The sequence below is a fragment of the Copadichromis virginalis genome, linkage group LG12 (genome assembly GCF_057382275.1).
Source record: "Copadichromis virginalis isolate Kocher_CV1m ecotype Utaka linkage group LG12, C_Virginalis_male_GT1.1, whole genome shotgun sequence".
In the NCBI taxonomy this organism is placed as follows: domain Eukaryota; kingdom Metazoa; phylum Chordata; class Actinopteri; order Cichliformes; family Cichlidae; genus Copadichromis; species Copadichromis virginalis.
The window spans coordinates 3203212-3220299 of record NC_140629.1 but is presented as its reverse complement, the minus strand read 5'-3'; the positions used below and the strand labels follow the sequence as shown (position 1 = coordinate 3220299).

At 41.2% G+C, this 17088-nt stretch overlaps 1 protein-coding gene across 1 annotated transcript in view; it reads left to right on the top strand.

The window, feature by feature from the left end:
- adgrd2 (adhesion G protein-coupled receptor D2) overlaps positions 1 to 16689 on the top strand; it is a 55961-nt gene extending 39272 nt beyond the window's left edge. The window contains exons 20-25 of the mRNA XM_085474372.1: positions 5321 to 5362; positions 5479 to 5532; positions 5626 to 5773; positions 13267 to 13325; positions 13412 to 13442; positions 15779 to 16689. Of these exons, the coding sequence (XP_085330498.1) occupies positions 5321 to 5362; positions 5479 to 5532; positions 5626 to 5773; positions 13267 to 13325; positions 13412 to 13442; positions 15779 to 15786 (342 nt within the window). The 3' untranslated portion in view covers positions 15787 to 16689. The remainder of the gene's footprint in view (positions 1 to 5320; positions 5363 to 5478; positions 5533 to 5625; positions 5774 to 13266; positions 13326 to 13411; positions 13443 to 15778) is intronic.
- Positions 16690 to 17088: the final 399 nt, after the last annotated feature.

The window sequence follows — 17088 nt, the reverse complement described above, 5'->3', positions numbered from 1 at the left end:
CACATCAATCACAAATGTAACAATCCAATCAGAGAACAGATGGGTTTGGCTATCGGAGGGGCGCTTTTTTTGAACTGCAGGTCTTTGAAGGGAATAAATGCCCTTTTACATGCCAACCCAGCGTTTTCCTTCATCACCACGAAGGAAAACAGTCTGTGGTCGTCTGAGTTTGGTGATTTTTGTGTCACAGGTCTACGTGTTTAATACAGGGACTTCCACAGCCTTTTCAACAGCGCTGCGGACCGCGGGGTGGGGGCGGGCAGTGTTTTGGAAATGACAATCTTCATTACAAAGCTTTCTTCGTTATGAATTAGCATACATGTTTTTATTGAACATTTGAAGAACCAGCAAAAAAAACAGAAACTCTTGTAGAGGACATAAAGTCAGAGATAGAAAAGACAAGGAGCAGGTGCATCTAGTACAGGTAGAGCTGCTGCAAAAACCCACAGAGCCCAGCAGCCAGCGTAACAAATTCTGGATCCTTGGCTTTTAGTTAGCAGTTAGCATTAGCAGCACATCCTGCGTCCGATGTGAAAGATAAGATAAGATAAGAGATAAGATAGAATTTTATTAATCCCTCGGGTGGGTTCCTCTGGGAAATTCGGTTTCCAAAAGCACAGCACTGACAGAAGTTACAGTAACAGAATGTTATATATATATATATATATATATATATATATATATATATATATATACACACACACACACACACACACAAAGGACTTTTATGCTGCGCACTGTGACTCACAGCAATGGTCCTGGGTCAGCCCTGACTTTGTGTTAAACTAATCCTAAAGTAATAACGGTATTTCTAACCACTGATATACCACAACTTTTTCCTTTCAACAGCTACTGAAAGTTAGGGGACCTAGCTGCTATCGGATATTTATATAGAGATCCTCCAGCTTCAAACTGTATCATTTCATTTCATTTAAGTATTTATTGTCATTGTCACCCTTCAAGGACCTGCAGTTCAAAAAAGCGCCCCTCCCGACAGCCAAACCCATCTGTTCTCTGATTGGATTGTTACATTTGTGATTGACATGACATTGACCAATCAGATGAAAGGAAGAAAAATAGGGTCAAAATCCGTACTTGTAACTTGCAGGGTTTTTTTTTTTCTAAGTCCACACACAAATCTTTTTTACACATACAAATCTTTTTTATGCACACACAAATCTTTTTTACACATACAAATCTTTTTTACAAGTACAAAATATTTATGACCACATTTTGAGCCCATATAACCCCAGTTATACCTCAAATACCAGCTTTCATAAGAGAATGCAGCCACAAACACATCTCCAGCACAGGCCTTTACAGAATGTAAAGCATCTGCAGCGTTGTTTAACAGAGTAGTTTTCGAGATGCATGGAAAAAATAAATACATAAAAACAGTGCATACAGGATCATGGTGCCACTGAGTTGCTCCCCATATGGAAAAGAAATAGAATAAACTTATAAAAGACTTGCATCAGATGTGGCCTTCTTCATATAGTGACTCATATAAGGCTGATATGATTCACTCATGAAAGTGGCCACTTTCATATATTGTTTTAGTAAATATCCAAAACATACAAGTTTCATTTATATCATTTTTCAAGGGATCTTATATCTGTTTTCATTCTTGTATGCTTTTCATACAAGTTTCACACAAGACAGATACAAACTTTATAAGACCTATAAATATCTTTTCCATATGGGCATATTTTAAACTTTCAACATTCACCAGGTCACAATGAACAACTTTCTCTCAGTAGTCATTAGTATCAGTATTTTAGCAGTAATATGATTTTTTATTTTTTGCTGTGATATCTGCTGTTGTTTTTAGTGTGTGTGTGTGTGTGTGTGTGTGTGTGTGTGTGTGTGTGTGTGTGTGTGTGTGTGTGTGTGAGATGCTGGAGACACCTCCTATATCACTGAACTTCAATAAGTAGTTGGTTTGAAGAACTTTTGGCAGATGTTCATATATCTGAGTGCTGACAGAAGACAAGTTTTGTTTATCTGATAGAATCATGACGATGCAGGAAGTGACATCACTGACTTGAGCTCTAAAAGTGCACCACCGCCAAGCTGCAGCAGTTCACCACAAAATACTTTAATATGTCTTTGTGTTCTGTTTATGTGCGTGTGTGTGTGTGTGTGTGTGGGAGGTGGCAGTCAGTACTTTGAACCACAGGTCATACCACATCTACTTCGAGCTCTCCTGATAACACAGGACTCAGTTCCTCTCTCACATTCATCCTTACGTCCCTCTTTCCACACACTGGCTCTGTTATTCTTGTAGCTTTCTGTGCATCTCTCCCTCTCTGCCTCCTTCCTTCTTCTCTTGTCCTTTCCTAAACCTCCCACCCCTCTTTGCCCTTCCCAGGTCTTTAATTAATCAAAATGAGCTAGCCCCTGGGTGACCCTCAGAGAGCTGCTTGTTAATTTAGATTTACTGCCAGTGTCCAGCTGAGGGCAGATAACACTACAGTAGGAGTTTTTCCTCATGTAGGTAGGAGGAGGATGCTGGGCCAGCCTGTCTTCTTCTTCTTTCCACAAAAAGAAAAAACAAGGGTGTAGAGAGAAAGAATAATAACATATCATTTGAGGTTAGACACACTGCAGGTTATGGTGGAGGGGGGTACAGTAGCTATAGTACAGCATAGCTACTATATCCCATCTCTTTGTATTTACATGAGCATTTATGAGACTGCATGTCTTCTGAACCTTCAGCAAAGTCTGAAATTAAAAGTGTTACTCCAGGAAAAGACACAACATGTGTTGGAAAACAAATAACGCTGATGAATTAATAAATGTTCACACACTGTCCAGTTCAGTAGTTGAACCATTCAAGCCAGTTACCTATTAATCATACAATGAACTGACTGCAGTATTTAAATGTTTCACGACATCTCAGTTTACATTTATCATTCATTTTACACACTGTAGTTTTTAACTATGACCCGAGAACAAAAGTAACTTAATAATGAAAAAAATATATTTTTAATTTTTAGTAAAATTACATTTGTTTTCATAATCAAAAGAATTAAGAACTAAAGACATGTTGGACATATGTACTTAAAATACTAGTAAGAACACAGAGGCTTTAGTAAGAGCTATGTCACACAGAACATGCTTATTTATACACACAAAGGCAATAATTTAACAAGAAACAAAATATTAACAATAATAAAGACCTAGCATAACAGAAGCCAGCCATGGGGAACCACAAACCAGTGTACTCTCAATGCTGGTCCCAGGCCTGGAGAAACTGGGAGGTTTGCATCAGAAAGGGCAAATCAAACAGGCCCAGGTTAGCAACGAACACCTGCAGTGGTTTGGCTAACACGTTGCCAGCTGATACTGTGTTACTGCTGTCTAATTGGAGTTGTAATTGGAGCACACAACAGTTGGTATAAAGGTGAACAGAGCGAAGGTGATGACAAGGTGTTGAGTAGGTTTGGCATTAGGAAAAGGAATGTGGAAGGATAGATGGTAGTGGACTTCCTGACAAGGATTGGAAGGGCTGTGCTGAACTCACAGAGTGAAATATAAGAGAGGAGGAAGGTGCCCACAGGTGTACTACATCCTGAAGAAGGTGCAGGAGACTGCAAGGTGCTATCAGCACAGTCGTTAGCGTACCTTTAGGATTAAAGAAGAAGCAGCAAGTGAGGGCAAAGATTAAATGTTGCTGGACAAGCTGACAGATGAGGTCAGGCAGGAGACTCTTTGTGATAATGATGTTATTAGACAACACTGATCTGCAGTGAGAGTAGGGAGCAGGTGGGGGAAACCTGGAAATGTGGAGGTATGCTCTGTAGAGAAGGGGAATGTATGTCGAGAGCAGAAGACAGGATATATATGTGTGAATGGGAAGGCAACAGGTGTAACGGTGAAGATGCAAGAAGCAGAGGTAATGAAGGTGGAGGAAGAGTGCAAGGAGAGCGTCACAACATGCTAGTGAGATCAGTCAACGTCTGGTTTAGACAGAGTTGCACAACAAAAAGATGGGAGATGCTAACATTGTCTTTGGGAGTAATAAGGGACGCAATTAGAAATGAGTCTGTGAGCTCAGACAAAGTAAGAGACACGCAAGGCTGGATATTTGAAGAGGAGGGGTGGTGGGTGTGTTGCACACAGGATGAATGCTTACATTCAAAATGCTTATAAAGTGGAGTTATTATGAAGAAGAGGAATTCTTTGCTGAGGATTTTATTTTATTTCTGATTTGGGCGTCTGACAGCCTCATTCTGACAGAATTCAAAATCTGTGAATCCAGCCTGTTCAGTTCTCACATCACATCATCAGTAGTTGTCTGCCATAGTGGATGTGATACTAATACTGGTTACTGCTTGGCAGTGGTTTCTGGAGGGTGCTGTCTTTGCTGGGTGAAAGCAAGCTGCTGCAGTAAAAACCTTCATAGGTATTGTTCTGATTGCTGGCTCATTCCCCATAGATGCATGTTTGTCTGCAAACACTAGCTGAGCAGCAATGCAACTGAAAAAGTGTGGCACAGACTGGAGATGGAGAAGCTTTGCCTTTGCAGCCATTTTTCAGAAGATACAGCTTTTACTTTGAAGGCGATTAATCTCCATTTCCAGTTTGTGTCACATTTTTCAAAGTTTCACTACGACTGAGAGAACCTGGACAGTGTTTGTAGAGTCCATCACTTCCATTCAAACTACAATTGCAGCACTATTGGAGCAACCAAAGCAATCACAAAAAGGGTTGTGCCAGCTGGGTAATACACAAGTGGTGACCAGCTGTCACTGACAATCTAGGGCTATGTGACTGGGGTCACTTGGACAAGTTAATATATGACATGGTTAGTGGTCACACATCTCAGTAAGTATTCTATACAGCCTTAAGTATTTTACATGTAATTATTATATTTTACCCTATTGTTACATTATTAGCACAACATCTGATTACTTTCCAACGCTCTGTGAATGGTACTCATGGGCACTGATCAATGAACAGTGCTCTGATTATCAGGTTGAGGAAACCTGCAGCTGAGACTGATGAAGTCACTTGGATGAGTGATGAATCGTTTCTACGTCCACATGAACAGAATCAGCTTTTTGGGGAGCCATGAAATGCAGCTCTAAAATTTGTAGTATTGCGTTCAGTTGAGCTGAAGCTGAAATTTGCTGACTCTAACTGCAGCTCTTGTCAGGAGTAGAAAACCACATCGAATGACGGTACCACAGTATGAAAGCTTTGTTTGAGCGAGGTTACAAAACAGAGCAGTGAAATCCATATAGTCAGTATGAATGGAGATGATTCTTTTCTGTCTTCATACGTGCTTCTTAGTGCACCTCTCTTCTCTCCACAGGGTCTGTACATCTTCTTAGTCTATGCTGTTTACAACAGTGAGGTAAATGCATTCAGTCCAGCTTTTGTCCTGCAAAATCAGAGCACATCCTTGTGCATTATGTGAGGCTGCAAGCCTTTTGGACAAATCAGTGGGTGTAAAGACTGCTTCTCATTTAGGTGAGGAATGCCATAAAGAGGATCAAAGAAAAGAGAAAGGCCTTATCTTTCACGGTGAGTGGGCAGAAGGATCCATCGGGACAGAAAATAAATTCCCTCTTCAGAAAAGTGGACTGAAATATGGACTGGATTGTGATGTTTTGGCAGAACTGCTCCCAGCCAACCAGCTTCCTACCTTCTCAGAGGACCCCGATCACTTCCTGGGGCCACAGCCTACCGACGACCTCCAGCCCTGAGACCAGTGAGACGTCTGTACCTGCCGGCACTACTTCCACATCCATGGTCATCAAGAACGGTGAGCTGACGTGATGTGCTCCTCACTCAAATATCACACATTTTGTTAAGAACACTGATTGGAGTTTACTGATCATGTGTCTGCTGTTAGAAGAAGGCTCAGATTCAGCCAAACGCTGCAGCACTGGTCAGATGTACAGTGCAATAAGTAATGACCCAGAGCAAACTGCCCAGCCTGCTCTCACCCCAACACTGAGAACAAAACTGAATAGGGAGGTGGGTGAGGTGGGCGGAGCAATCTCAAAAAAACTTTTTGCAAACTCCATGAAACAGACAGTGATTATTAGCATCTACATGTTTTCAGGTTCTGTAGCCCTGGTTATCTAAATGCACATAGACCCGCCTGTATATTTGCCTCACAATCACCATAATCGTCTTATTGTTGGGCTTTGGCTGATTAAAAAGTTTTTTTATGATAATGTTTGATCACACTTTATACATTTATGACTCAACAGGTTTATCACCCAATGCAAAACACAAAATGAATCTGATTATGACCCTATCTGATGAAGCAATCCCACTGCAGTGTAGCTGAATGATGTTTCTGTGAACACTACACAGCGGCTGCCTCCTCTGGAGACAGCAAGAAAACATCACCTTGATCCAGCTTCAGTGTTATGAGTCTTTGTGAGTTACAAAAACTGTTATTGTGGGAACTATAATAAATCAGCCATCCTTCAGACTTATCAGATGCTGTGGATGTGATGCAGCCATCATCAACTGACTTTTGGCCATTGTGAATATTATCATAAGAAAACATTGAATGAAGTATTATTGTGGCGCAGTTATATTTATCTGCAAATCCTTCAGTTAAACTAAAGGCATGTTTTGAAGACAAAAAGTCTTGCACGAGTTATTTTTCACCTCTAGAAGAATAGTGAGAACCATGGAGTCTGATTTATAACCAAGATATGTACTTTAATGCACACATTAAGCAAACTAGAAGGTTAGTCAGGTGACTTAGTTCAGTATTTGGACGAAGGCACAAACTCAGTAACAACACTGTGACATTTAGAAACATTTCATATCAAAATGATTCTGGAAAACTCATCCAGGCATGAATATGAGTGAGTTTGTTATCATAGAACTTATTGTTATAATGATAATGGATTGCATTTATATAGCGCTTTGAGGGCCCCGAAAAGCGCTTTACAATGCCACTATTCATTCACTCTCACATTCACACACTGGTGGAGGCAGCTACAGTTGTAGCCACAGCTGCCCTGGGGCAGACTGACAGAAGCAAGGCTGCCATATCGCGCCATCGGCCCCTCTGGTCAGCTAACCCAATCCCTAACATGGTCCCCTGTTAGGGCTAAATCAGGGGACCATCAACCTGTAGAAGCATGATAACTTCCTTATGTGCTTGGTTCAGTGGAGTTCTTCCTCCCTGCTATGATGATTGAGATGGTTGTTGTTTGGAAATTGAGCTATATAAATAAAAACTAACTTGAGTTAAGGTCAAGAAAAACAGCATGTTTGCTTCAAATATTCTATTAGAGATGACGAGCTGTCTGTGATGTGAAACGCTGAGTCTCTTGCCCAGATTGTTACGTCGATGTTTGTGAAGGACACCTCAGCAGCGTATTTAAATGCACTGAGTCAGCATCATTTATGAACATGTTGGGTTAAAAGACAACTGCTCACATTGCTGTGACAGCTGCATCACTATATCAGTGCCAAAGAATATGTTCTGTAATGTTTGTGATGTAAATCATCTAAAACAACACTTTCAAACAGTCCTGACAGAGATGCTGGACCAACCTTCAGCAGGTCATTAAAAACAAGAAAAATCTATTCTCCATATTTCAGGTCACTGAAAGATCGTCATCTCTGAACAAGACTTCCCTCAGAAGTCATTAGCCATGATCGGGGGTCGGCAACCCTGGGCACGCGAAGGGTTAACTGATGGCACGACCATAGTTGGACTGGCCGTGATTTTTCGTTTTTATGGGCCGATGATTTTTTTTGTTTTGTAACGGTATAAACAAAAGGTGGTGGATTGGGCAGATGCTGGCCGATGTGAAAAATAACTCAGTTATTTGGTGGTGGCTGTGGCGGAGCTTCCACAGAGGCCAGCAGGTGGATGAGGGAAAGGGGAGGCAGGAGGAGGAGAGACCCGGGGCGGCTGCCGGTCCGAGTGTCAGGTGAACTGAACTTCAGGTGAGAAGTTATGAGCTGCAGTCTATCTGGGTCAGATATAAACTAAGTTTAGCTGGAGTTTATTTTCGTTGTGCTGACTTTTTACAGTCAGTTGCAATAACTCGTACTGCGTGAGCTAGCATGACAGAGTTTCTATACAGCTGGGTGGTGCTATGATGTTACTGATAGTGAACTTTATTTTATTCATAAGGTTAGTTAGTAGAGTTGCCAACCTGTCTCGTATTCAGAGAAAATATTACGCGTTTCGTATTGAGCTGAAAAGGAACACAGTTTGTCCCGGACTTCAGCTACAATGGAAAAAGACGCAAAGCTGGATTTATTCTGTGTCTTTGCTGCACAGCTGTTTCTTCTCCTCTCATTCTCTCCCCCTATGGAGGACCACAAGAGCCACGCGCATGTCCTCTGTGTCCAGCCAGTTAATGCGAGACAAATCCAGCTGCTCATTAAAGCTTTCTGGTTTTATCTGTCTCGAGTCTACGGATGTATCCGTGTATTTCCGCAGTGCTGATGCTGCGCTGAGCGAACAGCTGCTGAAGCATTTGAAGTGTTGGAACGTGGAAATTTCAACATCACTTGAAAAAACTGTCAGCTAGCAACGTCCCTCTCACCGGTAGGCGAAGTTATTTTTAGCCAATTACAAGTTGAATCTGGTAGTTGGGGTTGTTAGCTAAGATACCGTCATTAAGAAGCGGCATAACTAATGTGTCTATGCGAGCTAATTTGCGATGTGCAGCGCTGGCCCGGCCATTTATTTTTTAATGCACCTTCTCAGATTAATTCACTGCGTGTCGTGCGCAGGGCTGGACTGGGACAGAACATCGGCCTAGAGACCGGCCCCCCAGGTATTAAAGCCATGAAGCCTTTGAATGAAAACAAACGCTGTGGTGACAGTGATGTACAGTCTTGTTGGTATATGTATGATTTCTATACATTTGACATCAGATAAAAACTTCATGCAGTCTCTCCTGCATGAAGTCCAGGTGCTGGTTTTCCAGTGTGTGCGTCTGAGGCCCCAAAGCTGACTCACACCCGTAACAGCATCAATGGCTGCTAGGGCTGCCACAAACGATTATTCTGATAGTCGACTAGTCACCGATTATTTTTGCGATTAGTCGACTAATCAGATCATCATCCATTGGACGTAAAACTACAGCTTATTGCACCAGCAGCATCTGCTCTTATATAACTATCATTAGCTTACAGCTTTAAGTGTTTAAGGTCTGTGCTAACTAAAAATAAAGACAAGATGATAGTTTATTAAATTTTAATTAAATTTGCAGATTGTTTCGGTGAAGTTTAATAAACTCCTTGCTATCTAAAATATAACAGGACACTGGAGTATATTCTGAGCATCTCACACTTCTGATGATCAGCTGTCTGCTTGATGTTTATTCAGCTGAGTAAAAACTATAACTTTAATCTCAGACAAACTGATTTACTCAGGAACAAATAAAATACTAAAAAAAAAAAGCCAAACAATAACATTTTAAAGTTATCTAAGTGACGGCTGGGAGTCCGGTGTTCTCACGGCTCTAGTGACCTAGCCCCCGGCTCGCTATCGAGCTAGTGGGTAACAGACGTCTCCGAAAACGTCGGAGCGCTTTTGAAAATATGTGGTGTCCTGATAAACTGAGCAGATATTTGAGGTTTACACAGCTACATTCTCGCCTGAAAATATGTTAAACGTTTATTTTGTGACCCAGAAAGAATAATAAGTAATATTAAAACTAACAGCTGCCACCATTGGTGGAAACTGAGCTGGGCTGCGCTATGAATTCTGGGACACAGCTTGTTCTTCTTCGGGGTTTAACGGCAGCTGGCATCCTTGTACATGCAGTGCTGCCATCTTCTGTTTCAGTCCGTTATTACACTCTTAAATCCTGCTACTTATTCCTGCGTCTTTTGTGATCTTACAAAGCTTCAAACGACGCGTCGACTATTAAATCAGTCGTCGACGATTTTGATAGTCGACGTAATCGTGACTAGTCGACTAATCGTGGCAGCCCTAATGGCTGCAGTATGGAACAGATGTGGGTGTGTCCTCATGTCCCAGAGGAGTCCACATCGTCATCAAACAGCCCTACAGACACAAAAACGTGAAAATATGAACAACCAGACTATCAGCAGTGATTTAACTACTTTAAGACCTCTGTGAAAATCATTTACAGTATATATCACAGAATTTAAGGCCTTTATAATCACAGCATACAGAGAAAAGTACTGAGCTGAATCAATTTCAACTTTTGTTTCTCATGATGTATATTGTATTAATAATTAAATTTCATTATCTGTGTCTTTACCACACATTTGCCACACAGGTGTAGATACTGTGGGTTCAGTGAATGCTTACATTGCACTGATTAGAATATATTGGACATTCAAAGCTAAGATTCAGCGCACTGTGTTAGAGGCTGGGATTGGATGAATTCCTCATACATACAACCTTTGATCATCGTTTATGTCCAGTTGAGAATGAATCAGTGCACTCACATATTAAATGAACTGAAACCAGTAGTGTGATCTCCAGTTTTAATCAGCCTGTCTCAGTTGTTTTAACTCTTAAGTATCACAAAGTAATGTGGTAACATCTGGACTGACGGGTTTACTGTCAGCATTTTAATCGCTAGTTTAAAGGCCGTCGCTCTAACACTGTATAAATGTAACAGGCCTCAGTGCTGGTTCTAACAGTCTGAGCTGCTTCCAGCTTTATTTGTGAAGAAGCTAAGCTAAGATGACCTTAAAATAACGGGGCTACGTGCGGTGATGCTAGCGTTAGCCATGTTAGCACGTTACCTTCACAGGTGGTCAGACTGCATAAACAGGCACTCAGTCAGAGGTTGGGCTCTCCGTTTCGCTGCAGGGTTCCTTCATTCTTCATTTATCCGTGTAGAGCCGAGTGTAAATCCCGAGGTTGGACGGCCTTTGCACGAGCACACACGCTTCTTAGCAGGGCGAAGCTATGAGCTACAAAAGTCCAGGCAGACAGCCTGTGTCTGACCAACCAATCAGAGAGCTCCTTACATCCCACGGTGTGGCTAATTTGAATAGCAGCAGGATTTTTAAAATGAAGTTGTTAATCCAACTGCTAATCCAAAAATTAATCCCTGAGCAAACAGGAAAGGGAAATTGAAGCATTTTGAAAATCACTTAATATTAAAGTGCAATTCGAAAATGGTTTTTGAAATGAAGTTTATTAAATTGGAATTCAAAAATGAATTTACAAATGCAGAATTGTACAATTCATTATTTAAGCACAGGATTCTTTATTTCGAGGCTCTTGTGGTCCTCCATATCCCCCCTCCCTCTACTGTTGCTACTTCAATCATGAAACTGATCAATGATCAGCTGATCAGCTTTACTCTCTTGTTTGTTTGTCACTTTGCACATCGCAAATTAGCTCGCATAGACACATTAGTTGTGCTGCTTCTTAATGACAGTATGTTAGCTAACAACCCCAACTACCAGATTCAAACCATTCAAACCAGAAAGCTTTAATGAGCAGCTGGATTTGTCTCTCGTTAACTGGTTGGACACAGAGGACATCGAAATGCAGCTGATTGAACTGAAAAGCTCGACTCTGTGGGGTCAAAGTTTGCAGAACTACGAGCACAGCTGGAATCCACAGCTGTGCGTGTTCATGGAGCTGCATGTTCACCTGCTGGACATCACTACCTGACAGGTTTAACTGTCTTCAGAACATTGCAGAGGCCTTATTGACAGTGTTTGGCTCTACATGTCTGTGTGAGCAGATTTTCTCTCACACGAGTCCTCAGGTAGCCGTCTGAACGCTGGACACTCGGAGACCAGCGATCACATTAACATGTGTGTCTCTGTATTAACAAACATGCCATATTGGCCCAGTTTATTTTTCTTATCATTGTTGTGAGGAGACCATAGATAGCATTTGCATTTTCTGTTGTACAGTTCATTTGCTGTTATGGAGTTCTTGTTATGGATTTGTTTCATATAGCTGATAACTATTCGCTGACAGCTGCCAACATCTGCGAACAAATACAATTCTATAAAGTGGTTCTATAGAGTGAGTAACTGTTAGTATAGAGCATTATTAAATTTATTGCTAATGCAATCATATGGCACACTGACCTCTGGGGGAATTTTAGATGCACTCCTCAAAAACACATTAAGACAATAACAAAGTCAGCTTACTATCACCTCAAGAATATTTCAAGGATCAAAGATCTGATGTCTCAACAGGACCTGGAAAAACTAGTCCATGCATTCATCTTTAGTAGGCTTGATTACTGTAACAGCATCTTTACAGGTCTACCTAAAAAATCAGTCAGACAACTACAGCTCATTCAGAACTCTGCTGCTCGAGTCCTCACTAAGACCAAAAAAAGTGGACCACATCAGTCCAGCTCTGAGGTCCTTACACTGGCTGCCTGTCCGTCAGAGGATAGACTTTAAAGTTCTGATGCTGGTCTATAAAGCTCTGAATGGTTTAGGACCAAAATACATCAGTGACCTCCTGACCCAGTATGAACCTTCCAGATCCCTCAGGTCATCTGGATCCGGTCTTTTATCAGTTCCCAGAGTCAGAACCAGACACGGAGAAGCTGCATTCAGCTTTTATGCTCCTTATATCTGGAACAAACTCCCAGAAAGCCTCAGATCAGCTGAAACACTCAGTTTGTTTAAATCCAGGTTGAAGACTCACCTGTTCTCAGCTGCATTTGAATAAAGCACCAAATCCACACTTTAAGCTTAAATTTCAAAACTTACATTTAACTACTGATTTTATCTACTGTTCTGATTTTATCTGTTTTGATTTTATATACTGTTGTTTGTTTGTTTGTTTGTTAATTAGTTAGTTAGTTTATTTGCTTGTTTTAATCAATTTTAAATCCTGCTTTTTATTTGTTCTTGTTTCTAATGTCTCTGTAAAGCACTTTGAATCACCTTGTTGTTGAATTGTGCTGTACAAATAAACTTGCCTTGCCTCATCAGAAAGGTTGCCGACCCCTGGCCATGATGATTGAATGAATGATACGTTTTAATAGTGTGCTTCAGACTCGGCTCTTTTCATAGATGAGTTGATCCCATCTGTCCTGCTGACATAAGCAGTGATTAAACGCTTCATTGTTAATAAACAGAGGCAGAAACAAAAGAAAAAAGTTCTCCATGAAAATTCTCATAATGCTCTTTTGTCATTCAAATTGTTTGCATTTTTCATTCTCTCCGTGTTTTATAAAGCTTCCTTTGTACTGTGATGTGCTTATAAGACTACTTTGGCCTTGCATAAGCAACTGTGTGTGTCCTCAAAGACAAATGCAAAGTTTAAATGCAATTAGGTGTATTTTGTGCTTGCAGAGAGTTTCAGAAAGGAGAGCTTTGTGAGTTTCTTTTTGAACCCAGGATCCGGAAACCAAGTAAGTCATGTGTATGCGTTATCAATACATAATGTTTTCTATTACATCTGCTGACTAAGAATGTATCGTGTTTTTGTCGTTAACAGGTGGTACAGCTGACGGGGTTCAAGCCATCAGGTACAGAGCTAAAATCCCCCGATACTGTGTTTGAGTTGGTTGGGAATGTGTTGCTTTACGTTCACACCACAAGTTCAACAGCAGAACAGAGAAAATGATGCAAAGAGAACTTGTGAGGAAAAGAAGAAAGTATCAAACATGATGAGCTGAAATAGTGGCACCGAGCTGAAAGTCAGAATTAAGGAGAAGCAGCAATAAATAATTACAAACTGACAGCAAACACAGCAATGCAGGGCAGCCGGTGAACAGTGAAGTGGAACGACTGAATTAAAGGCCACGAGTTGTTTTGGTCTGATGTGAGCAGCAGTGACTGAACTGCACAGTAAACAGCAGCAGGAGCTCTTCTTCACACAGAGACACCCTCTCTGAAAAAAACAACAAACAGCAGTTGTTGAAAATATGAATGTTTTTGCATTGAATTGATTTGAAGTCTGTTGCTGGACTCGCTCACAAGCCTTACTTGGTGCTCTCCATTTCAGACGGGCAAACTGGATGTATCACAGTGTGCAAAAATCAGACAATCACAGGATTTCAGGGGGTCATAAAATAAATGAAATCTGTGAAATCCTGTCAGCTCATTGTCGGCGTCAGTACACAGCAAAATCTCCAGTGTTAAATTAACACTAGAGAGTGTCTATATGGGTCCACACCTCTGAGTGTTAAATTAACACTTTTGACAGTGTTATATGTTTAAAAGTAACCCAGTCAGTTTTGAAGATTAACAATGACTAACACTGAGCAGTGCTGATTTTCTAACACTGGAATATTTCTAACATTTTGAGTTATTTTCCAGTGTTAGAAAATCAGCACTTCTCAGTGTTAGTCATTGTTAATCTTCAAAACTGACTAGGTTACTTTTAAACATATAACACTGTCAAAAGTGTTAATTTAACACTGGAGATTTTGCTGTGTACCAGAGAAGTAAATCGCATTGTTGACCACTTAATATCCAGTTGTTGTATAGTAGCCAACAACTGTCCTTGTGGCTTAGAATTATGGACAGCTGTGGCTCATCAGTTGGTTCAGGTTGTCCCTGCACTACCTGATGTGGGGACAACCTGCCCCTTGTTCCTCCAGTGTGCAGTTTTAAGTGTCCTTGGGCAAGATACTGAAGCCCGAACTGTAATTGGTGTGTAAAGTTAAAGCAGCTTGAGCGGTCGGTACAAGTCTGCCGACCATTACACTGACCGGACGTGTAGAAAGAGTGTGTAATTAAACCTTTGTTTCTATGTGCACATGAAACCTTAACCCTGGCCTGATGGTGGGTGCTCCATACTTCTGTGATCGTTCTGATCAGAGAACCTCTGATGGCAGAGCTGCGTTTATTCACTCTTTGTGAGATGAGTTTGGTCAATGCCATCACCTATAGGTTTCTGAAAATGACCTCGTGCTGTTGGCTGCCTCTACCGTTTTAATATCCATCTGTGGCCTCTGTGCCTTCACAGATTCCAGTGTTAGGAGTGCTTCGAATCCTACCTGTTTCTTCTTTATCTGCCTTCAAACTACACTACATGGCGTATTCAAAAAAGCCTTGAGAACAAAATAGAAATAAGCATCTGCAATTATGCTCATTCAAATTCCTCATTTGACATTTGAGTTGTCTGAATGAAGTGACTCATATACTTCAGTGGGCTTTTGTTGATATTATCTTTTAATAGTATAAGAGCTCTATAATGCTGTTAGAATGTGGAATGCTGTTTTTAGAGTAATTTCAATGCTTGTTGCACAAAGAGCAGAAGAAAACATAGTAGCTGTAATTTTTCACTTAGGATGATGAGATTCCTTCCAATGGTGTGAAGAAAATCCACATTTAATAGAGAGAGCTGGGGTGCAAAAATTAAGGAGGGGCAGGTTACCTTTTCTCCCATTGTCTCTATTTCCTGCTTAGCGTGTAGCATTAGGCCGCATAGCTGTCTTTCATAAAGATGAATGTGCAGACACACACAACAGATGGTCCCCATATTTCCAGAGGGCTAGGTTGTCTTCAATGGCTCCAAATTGGCCGCCGGTAGAGAGAAGGAAGTTTGGAATAGATTCATTAAATGTTTAGGCGCCTAGGAGGACGGTTTGGAGTGCTGCGGGCGTTCATTGTTGACAGCAGAGACAAAGCAGAAGTTCATTCCCTTAATCAGAAAAATTCAGCGCTGGCCATTCATGCTGTCAGCCATTAACCACTCCAGCACCTGCTCTCTCTCGCTCAGCCTTTCATTCCTCTCGGTCCCCCTCTTCTCTTTTGTACACAAACATGCTCTCACTCCCGTAACGCAGACAACATTAAATGTCAGACGGAGCTGGGAGTCATAGCTAATGCCTTTCAATTTGCTATTTCAACGCAGGTTGTTGAACTACAAATGGAGTGGAACCTATACTCAGTATCTACACACGCATCTTCATCATCGTCATGACGCTGAAAAATGGATGAAGATGAAGCCCCGATGCCGTCACTGTCCTCTTCTCAGATCTCATCAGAATCCGTCTGATAGTTTACTCATTTGATGTCTGGCAAATGTTGGACTGAAGAGGCTTTTAAATCCCAGGACACGCAGTCCACACACAAAAATGTGCTCTGTTCACTGTTGTTGCTCCAGAACAATGTGCCCATGTTTTTCAGTTCAAAGTGCAAAATCAGAAGCAGGTTTTACGACCTCACACTTAACTGTGAGCAAATCCAATGTCCCACAGGTGACCCGCAGCGATAGATTCTATCATTCCATCTTTTGTTAATTAGAGAAAAGGGCACAAGTGCGATGCCAAATCCAAATCAGTCCCCGTAAACTCGACAGCATTAAAAAGCATGTTTACAGCCTGATGCTGCTTTTCCTGACAGGCACCTGTAACCAACAGGTGTGTGCTAACTCCTCCCCCATCAGCGTTATCTGACAAATACTGCGTGGGGCAGTGTGCTCCATTTTGGTCGCATTAATTAGTCTGTCTTCAGCTAAGCACTAATTAGCGCATATCTGTGGATCGGGCCTGCACAGAACACCAGCACGATCCCACCCGAAACATTCAGGCTGCAAAATATACTGAGTCCAGAAAACACGAGGAAGCGTGTCCATCTTTTATATACAGGTGCATATAATCCGACACAAATTAGTGATGTTTCGTTTTTTTTCTCGGGAGACCTTTGAGTTTGTGGCCACTTGTTTAAATGTCTGTAGAAATATTTTGTCACAGTAACCTTCACCCTCACTTCACCCAAATATCATCAGCTCGGAGGTGTTTCGCGGTGCTCCTGTTGTCAGTCAGTTAGTTAGAGCTTTTTCCAGGTTTCTGTGATTGCAGATCTAAAGTACCTCCCTGAAAACTGTTCCAGGGAATTCTGCATCATATTCAGGAAACAACAGGAACAACTGGAAGCTGCTGCCATAATGAATTTCTAATACAACCATGTGCAAGTGTCTTTGTATATGGGATGGTTATCTAATCATATTTCCCATTTAGACACATTTAGACATGTTGCTCTCTCATTCGTTTAAATCTCATGCACAATAAATGCCAGGCTTCATTCTGCTTCCTCCTGCCCACAAGTTCAGTGGAAATAGCTCCGAATCCAGCTTAGCATTAAAGATGAGAAAAAGGAACAGATTCAGCGGACCACTCAGATTATTAATGTGGGTTTAATGTTCATAAAGTAAGACTGTAG